Here is an 18,830-nt window from a genome sequence, read left to right on the forward strand (position 1 = left end):
AAAACAAGGGAAGAAGCAACATAGTCGGACCCTGTTACAGTTTTTCCTTTCTATGTGTTTTCACATATTCACGGGATCAGAACATGCTGGCAAGCCGAAGACATACTGAAGCAGTTTTATTACGTGCATGGAACCGGATGCTAGCCTGCAAATGTCATCGCCCCCTCCCACTCTTCACTTACACTGTGAATTTTACAAAATATTTGCTCACACTGGCTAACCTTGACTTCAAGCTGAAATTGTACTTAAAGGGGGCTGACAGGAAAATGTGTAGGTAAAGTTGGAGGGGGGAAAAAAATCATCTGTTTGTGTTCAAACATGCAACTTTCCCCAGAACGTTCAGGAGCTTTGTTCACGTGTGAAAACACCATATATCCCTCTCCACATGTGCACAAAACTCCTGAAAGCTTCCTGAATTTGGGGAATGCGCAGCATGTGTGAATGAAAACAGGCCAATTTTAACTCAGAAGATTCACAGTGACCGAGCCGGAAGGGCTGATGATATCCATAATATCCTGCCAATGATGCATGATGTATAGCGACGGGCTGATGCTTTCTCTTTGCACTTAATGAGACGAACTTGATACCAAACATGTAGCATTTATATAAAGGCAAAAATTCTCAACATATCTTCACTCTCTGTTGCTTCATCCAATACTTTCGAATCATTTTAACCTCATGCACTGCCACCTTAAAGTCCCTACTCTCCTGCCTCACAGGTAATCTCCCACATTTACTTATTTAAATAAGTATCATGAGCAAGTTTCGCAGATGCTCTCCTGAAAATGAATTTCTTGCTATTTTCAGACAGCCTGCTCCTGAAATCGTCCTGAGCTGGTTGTCTACACATGTCCCATACAGGAGGACACAATCCCTGTCGGACACCCCCATGCTACAATCAGAAAGGTTCCCATTTATAAAATGCTTCTGTAGTTCAACACATTCACAATATCAATGAAATAGTGGCGCAGGACATGGCAGAAAGAAAAGATAATGAGGCAGTTACATTACCTGCACAGAGATCTCACTCCATGCGTAACACAGTCCATGGTTATGCACATCTTTAATGGTAAATGCAGAGACCTTTTGCTGGGAACCAAAGTGCACCAAACCAAGTGATTTCAACCAAGGTCTTTCAAAAATTAACAAGATGTAGGAAGGGGACACAGTTTTCACTTCTTGGGCCAAACCAAAATGTAAATCCTGGCGCCATGCATACTTGAGTCTAACTGGGTAATTTTCCTGCTGATAGTGTAAAAGGGGGTCTTAATAAAAACCATGGTAGTGCCACATAGTTGGTTGATTAGGGTATCTGCTTTAAGATTGTCCCCCTTCTTCTAGTAGCACATATTTTTCCCTCAATGAGCGGACTGTAACATCTTGTGATCAGTACAAGATCGGAGGCCTGCCCACACAACCCCGAGAGGATGACAGGGAGAGTGAAACAAGCTCCCAGTTACACGCCAGTACGACATCGGCCTAATCATTGTGAGAATCAGATGAGGGAGGACAGAGAAGGGGGATGGGGGGTAAGGACAGAGGGGGGAGAGAGAGAACCAGAGAGAGTGTGTTTATTTAAGTTTTTCGTCTCCTGACTCAGACAGAGAGCAGACTGCAGAGGATAATGAGAAACAGATCTTTTAGTGGAGAGGAAGGGGAGGGAGGGGAGACTGGAGAGAAGGAGGGACGAGGAAGAAGGAGTGGGGTAAGAAAGAAAAAAAAAAAAAAAAAAAGGACGAAGAAGGAGAAAAGGGGAGGAGAGGGACGAGTGACGGCCAAAAAAGGGGGGCAGTCGTGTTTGTCGCCACAGGAAATAGGCCCTCTTATGTTCACTTGCTGACAGTTAACATCACAGCCCTGGTGGCCTTGCAGCCAACCTACAATGGCAGGTTTTTAGAGACAGAGCTGCTTGCCATGAGTCCTGCTCATGATTAGAATAATAATCATATTGTGTTGAGCCTCATGATTATTTCCCAACTGTGAAAATATGAAAACATTTTTGATGCATAATTGATATGGAGATAAACTTCAGGGACAGAAACTCAAGAAAGTGTGTGGATGATGCAAGATAAGATGCAAACGTGATGTGAAAAGTGATGTGAATATGTGTTTAGTGTTTAGGAGTGGAGAGTTAATACAGTGACTAAAAGAGAAACCTCCAGAATGAGTGAGGACGAGGGGGGAAAGGAGGGAGGCTGGAGGTTGGGCAGAGGGGTTTCATGACTGACAGACCCAAGGTCCTATGGGGGATGACTAACGGACCAACTGGAGCTGGGAAACCCACCCAAAGGCAATTAAGGGTAAAGGACGACAAAAATATTTGATCAACTTTTTTTTCTCCTCCTCCTCCTCTCTCTATCTTGAACGGAGAGGAGGAACAAGAAGAAGAAGACGAAGAAAGAAGGAACTTTTTTGGAAAGTGATGGAGTTAAAATGACTGAACTTAATCTGGGAGTTATGTTTCGGAAAAATCAGTCAGATCTCATGGACGAAGATTTGATCCGGACCGCAAGGGCATGAAAGTTGAGAAAGTTGCAAACAACCGAGCCAGAAGAAGTGATCATCCCGGGAAAGAAGTTGCTGTAGCAGGATTTGCGCAATGACGCGCACATAGGAAAGAGATCAAAGTTTTGGGAATATCTCTGTTCCTTTTTTTAACCGTTTCACGGACATTGACGTCGCTTGAAGGGAGAAGATTGTATCACTCTATCTGTATCCTGCCCCTTGGTGCCGGGGGGGGAGATGGGGGCCGCGCCGGGCTCGGGCTGGGAGGAAGGCGAGTTCGAGTTCAAGTTGGTGTTTGAGGAGGACCCTCCGCTCCGGCAGAGCCAGGGGCCGTCCCCTGCGCGCGTAGCCGATCCAGAGAGCTCCGTCCCCGGTGAGGAGAGTGAGGGAGCCCTGCTGCACCTGGAGCCCTCCAACAGCAGCAGCATGGGTTAGAGTCATTTATTGGATGGTTTAATGTGTAACATAAGACGAAAAGGACAAAGAGCTGGTGGCTTCAATGCATGGGAACCTCTCAATGTGTGTATCTGAAGTTGCATGTGCTTTGATGAGAGCCTTCACGTGCATGCCTGTGCTCATATGAAGTGTGTAACTTGCATGTAGTGTGTGTGCGTGCCTCAGTCTGTAAGCATGTGAGCACATTGTTGCCGTGTGTTTGTTCTGTGTGCATGTCTAAATGCATTCTTGATTGCGTGAGTGCATTTGTGTGTTTGTGCATGTGTGCGTGCAGCCCTCAGACTCAATGTGTTTCTAATCAGCTGTGCGTGTGAGCAGAGTTAACAGCTGCCATCTGGGAAGGAACCTCAACCTCTGTGTACTGAACACGCACCACACACACACATACACATACACTCACACACACACACACCTCCCTCCCTCCCTCCCTCCCTCAACCTCCATCTCCCTCATATTTCCCTGCACACACACCTCGTATCCTCACATCCACTCTCAGTTGTTTCCCGCCCACACTGGCATACACAGTTGTATTACCACACCCAAGGTATGAAAGTAAATTGCAGGAGAAGCCATTCCCCAAAGTAGTGTGATAGATTTTCAGAGCATACAGGCCTTTCCTTTATATGGGTGTGTTGTTGGCTCTCATGACACTTTGGTGTCCCTCCTGGTGGCCATATTTATGTCCTCATCCCTTTATTGATACAACATGAAAACAGGTTGAACACATTTCAAACAAAGTCTCATACTTTTGCCATCCCTGGTCACTGTTTAGGCATGTTTTACAGATTTTAAACACGGTCTGTGTTACAGTAGCGGAAGTATAGCCACGTGGATGTCACCTGGTCGTTTGAGAACTGATGGATAATTGGCCTTTCTTAAAAGTAGCCCTTTTTTGATAGGACGCAAGAGAGGGGTCAAGAGGTCAAGAGGTCAAGACACACTTAAGTTATCCTTGATTTGATGACGTCATTAAATCACTACCAACGGCTCATCATGAGCTAGTTTGTTAGCTTATTCGGTAAAAGCCAGGAATGGAGAGTAGAAACACCTGCTAATTAGTGCTAACATTGATAATTAAGTATTAATGATACTCTTTATAAAAGGAACACAGACTTCTTCCAACACAACCAGGAGGTAACTCAGTGACTCAGTAGCTAGGGGTGATTTCGTAACAGACAGCTAGTCTACACCCTGAGTCCTTTTGTTGTCATTTAAACAGGGGAGGTTTACACAAAGTCACCCACGTAAAGCTTTCTGAACTACGTGAAGTCATTGTGTTCAAAAACTGTCAGTGAATGTTGGTAAAATGAAAGTCTTCAACTTGTCTAAACACAGACATTGCTATGGTTTCAACATAGGCTGACGTGGTTGGATGAGCAGAAAATTGGATTAAGTATCCCGCCGCATTGGAAAGCTCGTACTCGTGCTGTTCAGTATGCAAAAACAACGTGTGACAGCTCTCAACATTTTTTTTTAAATCTTAACGTAAAACCTCCAATTTAGTTTAATGTATTCATTGATATCCCTTTTCTTTTTTTTTTACCATTGTATCACTATGAGACCCAGCAGGAGTAGTACACATCTTTGAGACAGCCTTCGTAATTATCGATTTTGACGCAATCAGTCTTCAAATGCGCCATGTTTGCAGCCTATGATGCGTCTGACTTCTTACTTTTAACGTAGGAAGTTAGTGCTGCGAAACTCTCCTCTTCCAGCAGACCGTTTACTAATGAACAGGGCGTTTGTAAAGTTTTATTGGTGTAGCTTGGTTGAATTAGTCACCAGTTTAAAACTTTGCCTGTAGTTTGAGAAGACCTGAGGAAAGCTTTCCACCGATACTTTTCAGGAGTTTGAAAAAGTTAATGTTGTTTTATTAAGAAAAAAATCTTTAGCAGTTGGTTTGAACACAAATTCATTACGCATAGACACAATGCATAGGTGATAGATGCAATTTTATTCATGCATTTGAGGGAAGTGAAGTCATAGCCTGAGTTAGGATGAAGAGAATCAAAAGTCTCCTCTATCCTGGTGTTCGTCTAGCGACCCTTTGTGGGTTCCTAATCCACAGGTTGTAAACGTTACTTTTCTGTGAGAGGTTCAGCTCAGGACACAGAACAAAATAGTACAGTATATTACATCTTGCACACATGAAATCAGTTTAATAGTGTTCAATAAGTGTTAGGTACGTTTTGTGGCTCATAAACTTCTCTGCTGGTCTGCTCACAAACATCTAAATCATTGTTTCATGTGAAAAATCCTCCAGCAAAAGATTTGCCTCAGCGCTGCGGCTTTAATCACTTGGAAATATTTTTTGTTGCCAGGAAACATTTGAAGAGGTTTTTCACCCCGAGTCTTAATTTGTTGGCAGTTGCCGTTGTGTGTCCGGGTGTTGTCCAAAAAAATTGCCCCTGTGGCCCGCCGCCATTCAGTACAACAATGATGAGATGGAGCCTCGCTCATTACAGAGTAACTACTGTTTGGCTCCATGTGCAGGCAGACCACTCCACGTTTGTGAAATGCTGTGGTGACGACTGTGGCCTTGACTGTGGTCATCTTTCGGATGATTGCTCGGTGATGTCAGAAAAGTTTTGCTGAGATTCTTTCTGAAATCAAACAGGGGATGTCAAGAAACGGCTCGATGCATCTAAATAAGTGAACCAACAGAGAAGTTAATGTTTGGTTGCAGTTCACACTTCACCCTTTAATGCTCCAGTTCAGACTAAAAAGATGGAAACATTTTAAGAACGATACGTCATTTTAAAAAAAGTATAAATGGCACATTGTTGTTCATCTGGTTTGCATTACTGTATATATACTCACTCTTATTGTCAGAATTTAAGTGTAATTTGCCTTTGTAAAATAATTCACCATCCCGTTCTATTTCCTGCCAAAAAATACAAATATAATTTTTTAAAGAAAGTGAAGTAAAGATCAATAACAACTTAAAGACTAACATGTTTTCCTATCATTGAAGATAAAGCTCAGCATTTCAAGACTCATTGATTGGTTTGCTTTCTGAAAGTAGAGTTCAGATGTATACTGCTCTCATGTCTGTATCTGGATGTGAAGCTACTTTGGGAAGGCAGCCAAGCTTGATGTAGTCTCACGAAACACTTTTAGATTTTTGTCAAAAGAATAATCACCTGAAGACATCTGGTTGAAACTTCCTGATCAGGTAAAAACCTTTTTTTGTGCAAAGGATTATTTTTGGACTTTTTATGCCTTCATTTGTAGAGACAGGACAGTGGATAGAGCCAGAAATAAGGGAGAGAGAGAGAGAGAGAGAGAGAGAGAGAGAGAGAGAAAAGACCTGCAGGTAGGAGTTAAACCCGGGCGCACTCACCTCTGCGCTACCAGCACCCCAAAAAAACACTTTGTGGTGCTCAAGCAAGTGTCGACGCATTTCTTCTTCTCTCTGCTGTCTTTGTGTCTCCAGCACCTACGTGGTGTGTTTATAACCAGCCTTTTTCTACGGTAGCCAAGCTATTAAAAACGGCAAACAACCACTTCTGAAATCATTCGGGCTCGTTTTGAATCTTATGTTTTTGTACCAGAAACAAGAATAAAAAAGACACGTTTCACCTGTTTTCAAGTCTCTTTGCTCAGCTAACTGCTTTCTTTATATAATATGACGAAAAGAAATCTAACTCTCCGCAAGTGAATTTGCTTTTCCCAAAGTATCAAACGTTTCCTTTTTTTATTTAGAGGATGAAATACTTCAGACGTTATTAGCAACTTTTGATTCAGAGGAAAAAAAATCCACTTGTGTGCTTTTTCCATATGGCAACAATTTCAGATCATTCAGCTGTTGTGTTATGGATGATTGATGGATGTTGATGATGAAAAAGTAATCTCTTCTCACCACGAGTTGTGTTTATATACGTTTGATTGACATGTAATGAGTGTTTCTCATGCCGCATGTTTAAAAAGAGCCATTTTCTAAAGATTAATGCCATTTGGGATTTAAAGAAAAAAGATGAGAGCATGTGTGTTGTGTGACCTAAATGCCATGATATAATAATGCGTGTAAAAAAGTAAATGTTTTTTTAATGAAAAACAGCCAATATTTACTGGAAATTGTTTCCATGTTGGCTAAACTCAAACAGAAGGAGAAATGAGACATCTCACCATTTGAGCATGTTCATAGGATCCTGTTTGTGCATGTGTGTGTGTCATGTTGAACAACAGAGTGTAACATTGAATTTCCCCTCGTGGGATTAATAAACAATATCTTCTTCTTTGTCTTTGGTGTCAGGTGCATGTCAGTGCTCTGAATTGAACCTATCCGTCTGTTTGTTTTTTGTTTTTTTAAAGATAACCACCTGGATGGTAATCATGCAGGACACTCAATCAGCATCCCCAGCCCCCCGCCATTGGCCAATCAGAGGGCTGGGATGCATTCCCCGCCACCACGAAGGGCCCCAGTCAGAGAGTTCAGTGGGACCTATGAGAGCCTGCCGGCACGCTCTGTACAGGTGAAGCAGCTTGTTTACAAACCTCAGAATCTCTCTGCAGAGGTATGGTAATTTTTGCACCTTTTCTCATTTCACTTTTACATTTAAAACGTAATAATCTCTGTACCTATGACACTATCATCTGAATGCACTTAAATGTAATGTTTCTTTGAAGGTGACGTTTGAATCTTTTGAGTAAGTTGCTCATAAACTTGAGGGAACTTTCATCACACTGTCATATAATGAACCGTTTGGTGTAAACTAGTACAACGTCAAACCTTTGTAAATGACACCGCGTGTTCATTTTACCTTCGAAATTCTGAAGACCAGCTGAAAGTGATTCTAATTTAGTGTCACATTTTGCTTTCACAAGTAAAGTTGATGCAAAGTAAGACAAACTTCAAGTAAAACTGCATAATGATACATTAAAAATGTAGGGCACCATTGGCCTAGTGGTTAGTGTGCACACCCCATGTACTTAACGTGTAGCAAAGGGTTCGAATCCCACCTGTGGCTTCTTCAAGTTGTACATCTCTCCAGGAAGTGTTATTAACAAAATACAAACTATATTAAATTGGACAAAAAACCATCTTCCGGTGTGCTGTATCTATCTGATGGTTTTATATGTTGCCGACTTTAGGAGTAGATTTAACATCCTCTGCACGCCTCCATCCCACGCCTATGATGATACGGGGAATACTTGAACCTGAGAAGCCGATAGGAGCACATTTTTTGCTAAAGTGATTAAAGGTATTTCATTCTTCCTCTTCCCTCCAGGTTTCAGAGTCTCGTGTGGTCGAGTGTCCCAGCATCCAGATAACGACTATTTCTCCTGAAGACGACCCACCGCCCAACATTTCAAGCTACTGGGACATGGGTGGTGGCGGTGGAGGCTGGGACCGCGATCGCCTTTACCTCCCCCTGCTGGACCCCTTTAGTTACCGCGACAGGTGCCCCGGCTCCCTCAGCCCCAGCCCCGCCTCCAGCCCCTCCTCCCGTGGCTGGCTCAGCCCCGCCTCCAGCTGTGACTCCCTGCTGGTCGAGGAGGAGGAGCTGAACGAGGCCACCATCAATTTCGGGTTCTCGCCGTCCTCGAGGCCTACTTCTCCAGGAGGTAAAAAGCGCAGGAACTCCCCCCTGGCCTCGCCCTGTACATCACGGAGGGGGAGTTACTCAGAGGACCTGCAGGGATGCAACCTGGAGGGGGGCGACTCCATCAGTCTGTCACAAGCTCCGCCCAGCAGCTGTGAGCTCAGCATCCCACAGAAAACCCGGAAGACGTCATTGGAGCAGGTAAAGGCGCTCAGTCAATTACAGATACGGTTGAATTTCAACTATTTACAGCTTTACAGTGAAATGTTGAACTTTACCTTGGCTGCCAGCTCTCTCCCAGGGAGGTGGATCAGGAGCAGGCTCCAGGACACGGCTCCCCCTGCCTGCTGACAGAGACACAGCAGACCAGAAGAGAGCCCCCCTCAGTGGGTATGGACTACCTCTCTGTGCCGCCTGCTTTAGCCTGGGGCAGGACCCGAGCCAGCACGCACAGCCCTCTGTTCAGGTAAGTACACCACTGAGTGTGTGAAACTATCTCAGAAAAAACTGTGAGAAGTTCAACAGAGAGACATCTTCAAAGTCCACTGTACATATATTTCCAGAGAGAATTTCTCCATTAAAATTTCTTTACTTAAAATTTAATTGTTATTTTAAAGATTTATTTTGGCCTTTGCGTCCAGTTTTTTTTTTTTGTCTAAAGATTTAATTTATTGACAGAACACATATTTTTTAAATACAATTTCAATTTCAAGTATTTATACATTCCTTTATGCGTATTTTAAATTTGCCTGATTGAGAGAATCATCAAACACATTATCTCATTTTTCCATTTTTGCTAGAAAAACCATTTTTAAATGAGCGCTGTTAGAATTAAACCAATATAAGTTACAAAAAGTTGCTTTTTATACTCCATTTTTATTTAACAGAGGAAAAATCATTTCCATTAGCGTAACAGTGTGAATTAAAAATATCTGAATTCTCTTCAGTAAATGACGAACCGAAACTACGCCTTGTCCATATATGGTCAACTGCCTCCACTTTTTCATGAATAAATCTCCATTAAATCTAAATGTAACTAATGTTCAACCTCTTACTGGTGTGACACACCTGTAGGTCCAATGCTCTGCCGCCTCTCGACTGGCCGCTGCCGTCCCAGTTTGACCAGTATGAGCTGCGAATCGAGGTGCAGCCCCGCCCACACCACAGGGCCCACTATGAGACGGAGGGGAGCAGAGGAGCTGTCAAAGCTACACCGTCAGGACATCCTATCGTCAAGGTGGAGAAAAAAAAAAAAACCTGCTGGAAGTTTTTACGATTCTGATTCATCAGAGCAGCGATTGTTAGCCGACGTCTTTCTTTAGAAATGATGCACAGAGTGAAAATATTATCTCTGTAGGTTTAAAGTGAGCGTATCCGAAACGCTCCCAAAGCCTGAGACAAAAATGTCGGTGTGAATGTTGTGTTTTTGTGACGCTGGGACAAAGTCTGTTGTGGCCTCGTCACAGTTTGATTCCCCCCTCACACTGTGTGTCTGTGCAGCTGTGTGGATACTCGGAGAGGAAGCCGCTCTCCCTTCAGGTTTTCGTTGGAACAGCTGACGACCGATCCATCAGGCCACATCCTTTCTATCAGATACACAGGTACTCGATTTCCTGGCACTCATGTTCATAATATTGAATAGTATTTATTGTCATTATACAAATGTACAATGACATTTTTTGGCTTCACCTTAAAGTGCACACAGCTAAAAAGAAAAATAACAGAAGAAGAATATAAAAAAGTAATTGTAATGGAGGTAAGATGGGCTATACATGGTAGGAGTTATATACAGGTAGCAGCTTAATAAATTATGAATAGATATTGCAGGAATATGAAAATGTAAGTATTTTCACAGTATGAAATTTCAACTGTTGTGGAAGTATAACAGATGTTGCACAAAATGCTGAACGTTGCAGAAACATAAATAAATATTATGGTCTGAAATATAAAATATTGCATATGCATATGTGTGTGGTGAGGGTGTGTGTTTGTGTGTGCGTGCGGTAAGGGTTGGACGGTCAACGCATGCGTAACCAAACACCAGCTGGTCCAGGATAAATGTCCTCTCAGTGCAGCTTTCTCTGGATGAGAACTTCAGCTTAATATGAGACTTGTCAGATATATGAATTCAGTTGACAGAAACAGAGTCAGATCAAAAAAAAACGTTTGCGTGGTTGTTTTTTATAGGAGGTTTTTTAAGCCCTGTTTATTTTGTTTTAGCATGTGAGAAATTCAGGTTAAACTTTTTCCTCTCAGGGTGACGGGCAAGATGGTGGGCACGGCGAGTCATGAGAGCGTCCAGGTGGGGACCAAACTGCTCGACATCCCCCTCAACCCTGAGAACAACATGACCGCACTGTGAGTAACAGAAGGACGAGGAGAAACTTCTTGTGCAAAAGCCCCAAATATATATATACAGTATATATATGCGTGTGTGTGTGTGTGTATGTATATATATATATATATGAAAGAGTGCTCACAAATAAGCACTCTTATTTGTGAGTGCTTTTCTTTTGTGCTTTTTTTACTTCAATCTCAAGGATGTGGTTCACACTCCTGAAGGAGGCTATTGATAGAGATTAACCACACCAACTTTTATGGCTGTGACTCAATAGTTTTTAAGCATTGCCATGAAGATGAAGATCAGTGAAGCAGCGGCTGAGATATGAATCAGGATGTTAAAAACCTACGGATGAACTCTTGTATATATAGCCTATGTGTATTGAGAAATGTTTGTCTGGTAGCATCGACTGTGCTGGGATTCTGAAGCTGAGGAACTCGGACATCGAGCTGAGAAAAGGAGAGACAGACGTTGGCCGTAAGAACACGCGTGTACGGCTGGTTTTTCGTACCCACCTCCCTCTAGCGCCTCCTGTGGCCCCGCCTGGTCGACTCCTGGCCTTGCAGGTCGCCTCCCTGCCCATCGAATGCTGTGAGTAGAGACTTCTATACATGATACATAACAGAGAAACATATTTCCTTTAAATTAGGCGAGGCAGGTTTGTCTCATCTGACACTCAAAGTGCCTTACCCAGATAAAAAAGAATTAGCAACTAGATGAATGAGCCTTTTAAAGTCGCCTTCGAACACAAATACCAGAGAAGCTTTTTTTTAAGTCAACTTGTCACTTGCACTGTATTTGTTTGTAAAGAGCTTTAAACCACCTTTCATCAAGCCTTTAACTCGGTATATATTCCAGAGGAACTTGATCCCTTAGAGAGACATGTAGTCAAATTAAAGGCTTTACTCCATTTTGTCTGACTCTCCCCGTTGCAGCCCAGCGATCAGCTCAGGAGCTGCCCGTCATCGAGTCCATCAGTCTTACCTCCTGCTCTGTGGAGGGAGGGGAGGAGCTTCTGCTGAGCGGCACCAACTTCCTGCCAATCTCCAGAGTCCTTTTCATGGAGAGAGGGACAGGTAAAGACTCCTGAAATGATCTGATCTCATTTATGTTGTCAAGTGGGAGGGTCCTGCTTTAAATGTGGCTCTTGAAAGCTTTCAGAAATGAGATATTTCAAATCTGCACTTGAGTGAACTTTTGAAAAACCAAGTAGAGTAGGCCTAAAATAGTGATAGTGTCATTAAAAAATGATATCTGTTTCACAACACTGCGTTGTGAAACAGGCTGAAGCTGTGGGAGAGGCGCACGGTCAGAGGTATCAGGATTCTTAGTAACACTACAGAAAGAGTTTAGATTCTGTTCGGGCGCCGATTGCCAACTGGGGATGTTGCAGTCCTCATCTCACTGGTCATGGGTTCGAATCTAATCCTCAGCCCTTTGCTGCATGTCACCCCCCTCTCTCCCCTCTCAACATTCCCTGTCTCTCTTCAGCTGTCCTAATACTGAAGGAAAAGGGCCCAAAAGATTGGCTGATATAAGTTAGCTTGAAAGGGAAGAAGAGGGGGAGTCTGAGAAGGGTTTATTGTTCATTTAAATTCTGGCTAGTAGAGCCTCTTGTTCTGCCTCTCACTGAGTACTTTTACTTGTGGTCAGATTACAAACGGGACATTTACATTGATTAATATTACAACTTTGCTAAGCTAAAGATGTCAATACTTCTTCCAGCACTAAACACAAGCCAGGCCAAGCCAGGTTTGCCAAAGTTTAAATGCAGTGATGCTGGCAGAACTGTTCATAATCAATCAGCTGACTGTTTCCATGAGTACGCACCCAAAAACACAGCAACACTTCATCTTTGTTTGTATCTCTCAGATGGTAAACTGCAGTGGGAGGAGGAGGCTCATGTTGACCGAGACAACAGCAATGAGGTAATTTTGCACTTTTGATTTTAGAGCCAGAAAAAAAAAAAAAAAAATCAACATATCCTCACTTGTAAAGCATAAAGTGATGATCTTCTTCTTTGGAGTATTCAAAATCTGCTCCTCTTCTTCACCTACAGTGTTTGTTGTGTGTGAGGGTACCCGCCTACAGCGACCTGTCCGTCAATCGACCGGTGTCCGTTAGTCTTTACGTCTCCAACGGGAAGAGGAAAAGGAGCAGCACTCACTGCTTCAAGTATCTGCCCAGTGAGTGTCCACTCTCATCGGATTCACTCTACTTTATTTCTTTGTCTTTCACAGGTTTCACAGTGAGTGTGTTTACATTTTACGATGTCTTCTTAGAGGGAGACTCGTCAAGGAGAGATGTCACAAATACTGAAAAGAATCCAATTCATATAAAACACCAAAAGCGTAAAAAGACACATTTTAAATAATTTCTTGGAAGGATATTTTTATTGTAAAATTCATTGTGTTGTTCTGTTTTTGTCTCACAGTTATGTTTAAAGAAGAGGACCCGATGCTGTCTCGGCCCTCAGCTCTTCCCCTGCAGGGGGGGTCTGTGTGTCCTGTGGGGGATCAAACCAGGATGGATCGGGGCTTCCACATGGCTGATGATCGAGGCCTGGGATTCCATCTGCCCCCCTACCCCTCCACCTACTCACCCCCCTGCCCGTCGATGAGTTACCATGACGACTACTGCTCGAAACCAGACTCTGCGCTGGAGGATCCCGGCGGGTCCAGGGCGTCTCTCTCTGAACGTCACCCCAGCTTTGAGAACCTGGAGCTGGGCTTCACAGAGCTCCTTCCTCCCTTGTACCCCCGCGTCCCGCAGCCTCCCTCCCCCTCCCCTTCACCGTGGCTGGACTCACCTTACCTGTCCTCCTCCCCCTCTCCCTCCCACTCCTCCTCCCTAAGCCCGTTTCCAACCGGCAGTCCCATCTCCACCTCCCCTCTGCCCCCCTTCCAAACCTCCCCTTACCCCCAGTACTCCCCTTATCCTCAGGAGGTGTGTCCATCCCCGCCATCCAACCTCAGCCCGTATCAGGACCTCTGCCCAGCGCACTACTCCCAATACGATGGCTGGGACCCCCAGGGAAGGGTGCTGGGCACAGGACATGGAGGAGACAGGGATGCCAAGATCCAGGAGTTTCCTCTGGAGTTCAGCAGCCCTGCATCGATGCACCACATCACGTTCGAGGAAGGTGAGCATTTACCACAATAAGTTTAATTACGTGCTCACAAGACAATAGAAGATAGAAGCTCGACAAGAGAGAGTGAGCCTGAAACATTTTATTTTATTGTTATTTTCAAAACACTCCTCGCCTAACAAAGCAGAGATAAAAACAACAACAATGTGATCAAATTAACATTAAAAAGACAATATGTGCAGGATGTGGATGATTAATCAGGCCGGATGGAGAATGATCAGACTGAATGTGCCAGTTTTAAAAAGATGTGTTGTGTGTAGATGAGATTTAAAAATGGAGAGAGAGTCGATATTACAGATGTGTGATGGGAGGAAGTTCCAGAGAAGCTGAAGTTTCTTCTCTCTCTCTCCACAGTGTCAGAGTTCATCGGCGAGGACATCCAGTCCTACCAGTCAGGCTCACAGATGGACAACCGGCCTAACTGAACTCTGAGCAGCTCATGAATCCCCCCCCCCCCCCCCCCCCCTCTCTGGTATTCAGCATAATTTAAAATCCACTATGCACTTGATATGAAGATGCTTTGATGCATGACTGACCATCAGGACACTGTTGTAATTATGACCACAGGCAACTGTTTTATAAAGGGAAACTCATGTTTATAACATGTTTTCAATATAAATTATACAAGAAAGTGCTCGGGGGTTTGGTGTGTTGTTTTCTTTTTTTCCACAGAACTCAAAGAAACCAGTCTTACAGGGAGACGTCAGTTCACTCAGAGTGAATAAAGAAAGTTATTTATTACAGTGGAGAACGTTGAAATGTGACTTGACAGAGAGATGTTGGTGCTTGGGCTCGATGTGTTTGGAGAATCAATCCTGAGCGTCAACAGACGAAATCCCCCACATGGAGTCCAGACCCTGGTGGTGGTGAAGGTTCATGTCTGGTCTTCTTGACTGATCTTTTGTTTGAGCTTCAGAATAGATGAACTGAGCGGAAAAAGGCTTAAAACTAAAACACTAAACAGTTTAATATGCAACAGTATCTTTTCACCACAATCCCACTTTATATACTCTTTTTTTTATTCTGCTTTGTTTCATGAAATCGAGCTATTTTTTTTTTTTTAGAATGGGACTTTATTTTAGTTGTCCATCCAGCTGTAAAACAAAAATAATGTCTCCGCTTGACTCTTGAAAATGGATGTAATGAAAACAGGATTTATTTTTTTGCAAACTTCTGACTTCCCTCTGAAATATTCCAGATTTACAAAATGCAGCTATGAGCCAGCTTTTATTTATTTTTTATCGACAAAGTATAAAAAACCCCCCAAAAAAATCCACCTCAAACAACCTTTCTCCTCTCAGTAGATGTCGAGTGTGAGGCTGGTGTGAAGGTAAAGTGTTGAGACAAAGTGAAGTTTGGCGTCATGAAAGGCTGATGTGACTCAGCTGTGTCTGTTGAAGCTGTTTGAAAGGTTTGCATGAGAAATAGTTTGTTAGCTCCTCTGTAAACAGAGCAGGTTCGTCTGGAGGAACAGTGCCACCTTGGTGGGGGGGCACGAGACACCTCACACATCCTTACATCATCCGCCAGCTGTTTGAGACTTCACTCAATCTGCTGTCACGCGTCACAGGTCGGATTTTCTGCTCTCTAAACTCTTTCCACTGTAACCAGTGCGGCTTCAAGAAAGACCGACAAAGATGTGTAAATATAGCTGAAAAGAAAAGCAGTAAAAAAAAAAACACTAATGCAACAAAAAGACGCTAAAGTAGCATTATATGTTTTCTTGACAGTTTTATGAGTCTAAAATGGTCCAGTGCAGCCAAACATGGGCATGTTGGGAGCTGGAGACCAAAAAAAGCCTTTAACGGTAAAGAGAAGATAAAGCTGGTGAGGAGCTTTGAACACGTTTTAAAAGAAGAACTTTCTGTTTGAATCTGCAGCCATAACTCCTTCATGACACTGACTGTTCCAGGTCCAGCTTTTCTCTCTGGCTGCAGCTCAGGAAAGGTCCCGACACATGGAAAGTTTATGAGGGGTGAATGTGGCAAACTTAATGGAAGGAACGTCTCCGAGCACAAACCACTGAGCGGCATTATTGATAGATTCCTTTTTTTAAAACGAGATCATTTTACAGATTAAACTGCACAGTAGTTTGTGGTGCTAAACCAAAGTCAGTCTATTTATTTGGGACTTTTCTGTTTTAGTCCATCTCCTCTACAGGGGTGTGTCTAAAGGGGTGACATCCACTCCTTTGTGGTTATTCCACTCAGCAATAGAGTGCTATGATTCTGTCTTTTAGTGTTAAGATTTTCTTACACAACAAACTAGTCAAATAACATTTACATCAGTACTAAGTTAAAAGTACTTAATGTAGACTACTAAAGTTTTCCCACAGCTATTTTTGATAGTCTGTAGGGTTTTTTGTTCAGCATTGTCGAACGTACACATTTCTTCAATTATTTAGATAAAAATTTATGAGATATCTAGAAGCTATGAATGAATCCTTCAGAAAAATGCAATAATACTGAACAACTTGTAAACTGGTGTCTTATAATGTGCATTTCTCTGCACTCTCTCCACATGTGTATTTTAACTGCAGGTTAAAGATTTATTTATTTTTTTTTACGTCTTTCGTGGCTTCTTTAGCAGATTCTGTCTTTTACAGTCTCTGATGTGATACTGAGAAACACAAACCTATATTAATCCTTATATTATCTGTACAACAGCATACTTTCCCATCCTATGAATAGACCTTTTAGGTCACCCTTCGCTGGCCTCCTGAAATAATTCACTTAAGCATGACACACAGCCCCACATGAAGGAGTGTTGCTTTAAACTTTTTTTTTTATTCCGTTATTCAAGAAACAAACTGCAGAATGAAAATGTTCACCTGCTTTAAAATGACATTTTAAATCGTTTGATTGCCATCTGGGAAAATAGTGTGCTCGTCGTGTGTCAGCAGAGGGCAGTGTGATCCCAAACATGAGACAGCTCTGTGAAGTCTGCATGACTGGCGTGTACAGGTTCATGACTGAAAAGCCTGTAAGTAGGTCTACCCAGCTGGAAATGCCTCCATTAGATCAAAAGTGCCCCTCTACAGTATGTGTTAACAGAAAGCCAATTATGTCTAAAGCCGCCCTCTAAAACTGGAAAGCTGGAGTCCCAAAAGACAAGCTAACTATAGGATGATGGAGGTATGTGGGAGCCATACTGAGCGATCACGCTGCCTCTGTTGCCTGTTTATTAGTTTAGTTGTCAGGGACCATGTACAACATTTCCATCTGCAGTTGATGTGACTGTATTCACTTCTGAAATGACTTTAAGGTAAAATCACAGTCCATCACTGACAAGACTTAGATCAATGTGTGTGAGTCATTTCAACTGGAGTTTTTCTCATTGACTGGATTGCGCGACTATCATCATGTTTTTTCCCCCTTGCAACTATTGAGTTATCAATTATGATGTGTTTACTGATATACTGATTGCTATATATAGGCTATCATATTAAGCATCTTCCTAGCCAACGGGAGTATTAGCCAGAAAGAGGCCAAACGCTATCATGAGCCTTTTGTCAGGCCTTAGCTAATGGATTATTGCATTTTTTTACAACTGGAAAAGCAGCCTCATGTTCACATTTTTTTCTTGTCCTTGTTTTTTTAAGTGAATAGTAAATATTCATTTGATTTTCTACATGAATGTGACAGTCTGAAAAACAGCAGTACGAAATTATAGCAGTGTTTGCGCCTTCAACCCCAATGTAAGGGGAAAACAGCCCCCATGTCAATATGGTGGATACCTTCCCTTCACCTCTCTGAGATATTGTCCTACACATGAGCCCTATGAAACTATAACTTGTTTTTTTTCACAGCTCTTTATAGTTCTTCCTTTGACAAATAAGATGACCTGTATGTGCTAATCTGGTCAAGTTCCCCTTTAAAACTTGTGCATGACAGGAGATCATTTACTGGTAGCACTGAATTACAACACACTCCGGGGTTCAGTGTCGAGTCAGACTACACAAATATGTTAAAATTACAGTAAATGAGCCTGCTAGGGAACAACCTAACACATTACTTCACTTGCACAGCTGTTTGCGTTTGAGACTTACAGTTTGGAATAGAAAAGAGGTTCAGGCTGAAGCCAAACAGAGAGCTACAAGCTGTGTCTGTGGGAAGATGAAGAAACATGAAGGAATGTCAGACCTTTCCAACCACTCCACATATCTGTGTCTATTTTAATTAGCGACATTTTTTTACAGTTGTGTTTTGATGTCGTCATTCCAGTGTGCTTGTTGTTAGACACTTGAGTCTTGGCTGAGTTTGGAAAAACACATCCGCTATAGGAGTGGAAACAAGATGCTGGGTTTTAGACAGAGTTCTTTTTGTGGCCTCCTCGTTTTGAGATCGTATCAAAGCTATTGTAGTGCTGATGACTTACACTCTTTGTTCTCTTTATGGGTCAGAGTGGGAAGGCGGAGAATCAATTAGTTACAAGAGAAACTCCACAAGACTTTTTTTTTTACTGAATACAAAAGCAGCAAAGTAAGTAAAGTTTATTTATATAGAACTTTTCACGGACAAAGTTCACAAAGTGCTTTACAACAAATTACAACAGACGTAAATACAGCAACAAACAAGTAGTTCATGGACTGACATTATCACGACGAGAGATGCTTTCAAAACGAAAGAAAAGACAACATACTGAAATCTTACCAAAATCCACTTTGAAAAGATTAAATTGAAAGGATAGACAGTCAACATTTTCACTGAGAGGGATTTGAGAAGACCAGGAAATTAAGAGAAAAGCTGAGATAAAGGCATAAAACAATGTTTTTTTTTAATCAAAAATATTGACGTAAGAAAAAACCTTTAAATATCCAATTGTATTTCTGTCA

At 42.5% G+C, this 18,830-nt stretch overlaps 1 protein-coding gene across 1 annotated transcript; it reads left to right on the plus strand.

Annotated features, from left to right (window-relative positions):
* The first annotated feature begins 2,316 nt into the window (after window positions 1-2,316).
* nfatc4 (nuclear factor of activated T cells 4) lies at window positions 2,317-14,618 on the plus strand. Its single transcript, XM_079349015.1, has 13 exons — window positions 2,317-2,935; window positions 7,276-7,436; window positions 8,193-8,708; window positions 8,798-8,973; window positions 9,582-9,744; window positions 10,008-10,108; window positions 10,764-10,865; window positions 11,252-11,439; window positions 11,784-11,924; window positions 12,721-12,776; window positions 12,908-13,034; window positions 13,283-13,990; window positions 14,351-14,618. The coding sequence occupies exons 1-13, from the start codon at window positions 2,743-2,745 to the stop codon at window positions 14,419-14,421; spliced, it is 2,703 nt and encodes a 900-aa protein (XP_079205141.1). The 5' UTR covers window positions 2,317-2,742; the 3' UTR covers window positions 14,422-14,618.
* Window positions 14,619-18,830: the final 4,212 nt, after the last annotated feature.

Source organism: Symphodus melops, assembly GCF_947650265.1.
Source record: "Symphodus melops genome assembly, chromosome: 7".
NCBI lineage: Eukaryota > Metazoa > Chordata > Actinopteri > Labriformes > Labridae > Symphodus > Symphodus melops.

Excerpts from the sequence above, each read along its gene's own strand:
- nfatc4 (XM_079349015.1), top strand. The coding sequence starts at position 2,743 with ATGGGGGCCGCGCCGGGCTCGGGCTGGGAGGAAGGCGAGTTCGAGTTC. Across the intron at positions 11,925-12,720 it reads TTTCATGGAGAGAGGGACAG|ATGGTAAACTGCAGTGGGAG; the intron begins GTAAAGACTCCT and ends TGTATCTCTCAG. Across the intron at positions 13,991-14,350 it reads CCACATCACGTTCGAGGAAG|TGTCAGAGTTCATCGGCGAG; the intron begins GTGAGCATTTAC and ends CTCTCTCCACAG.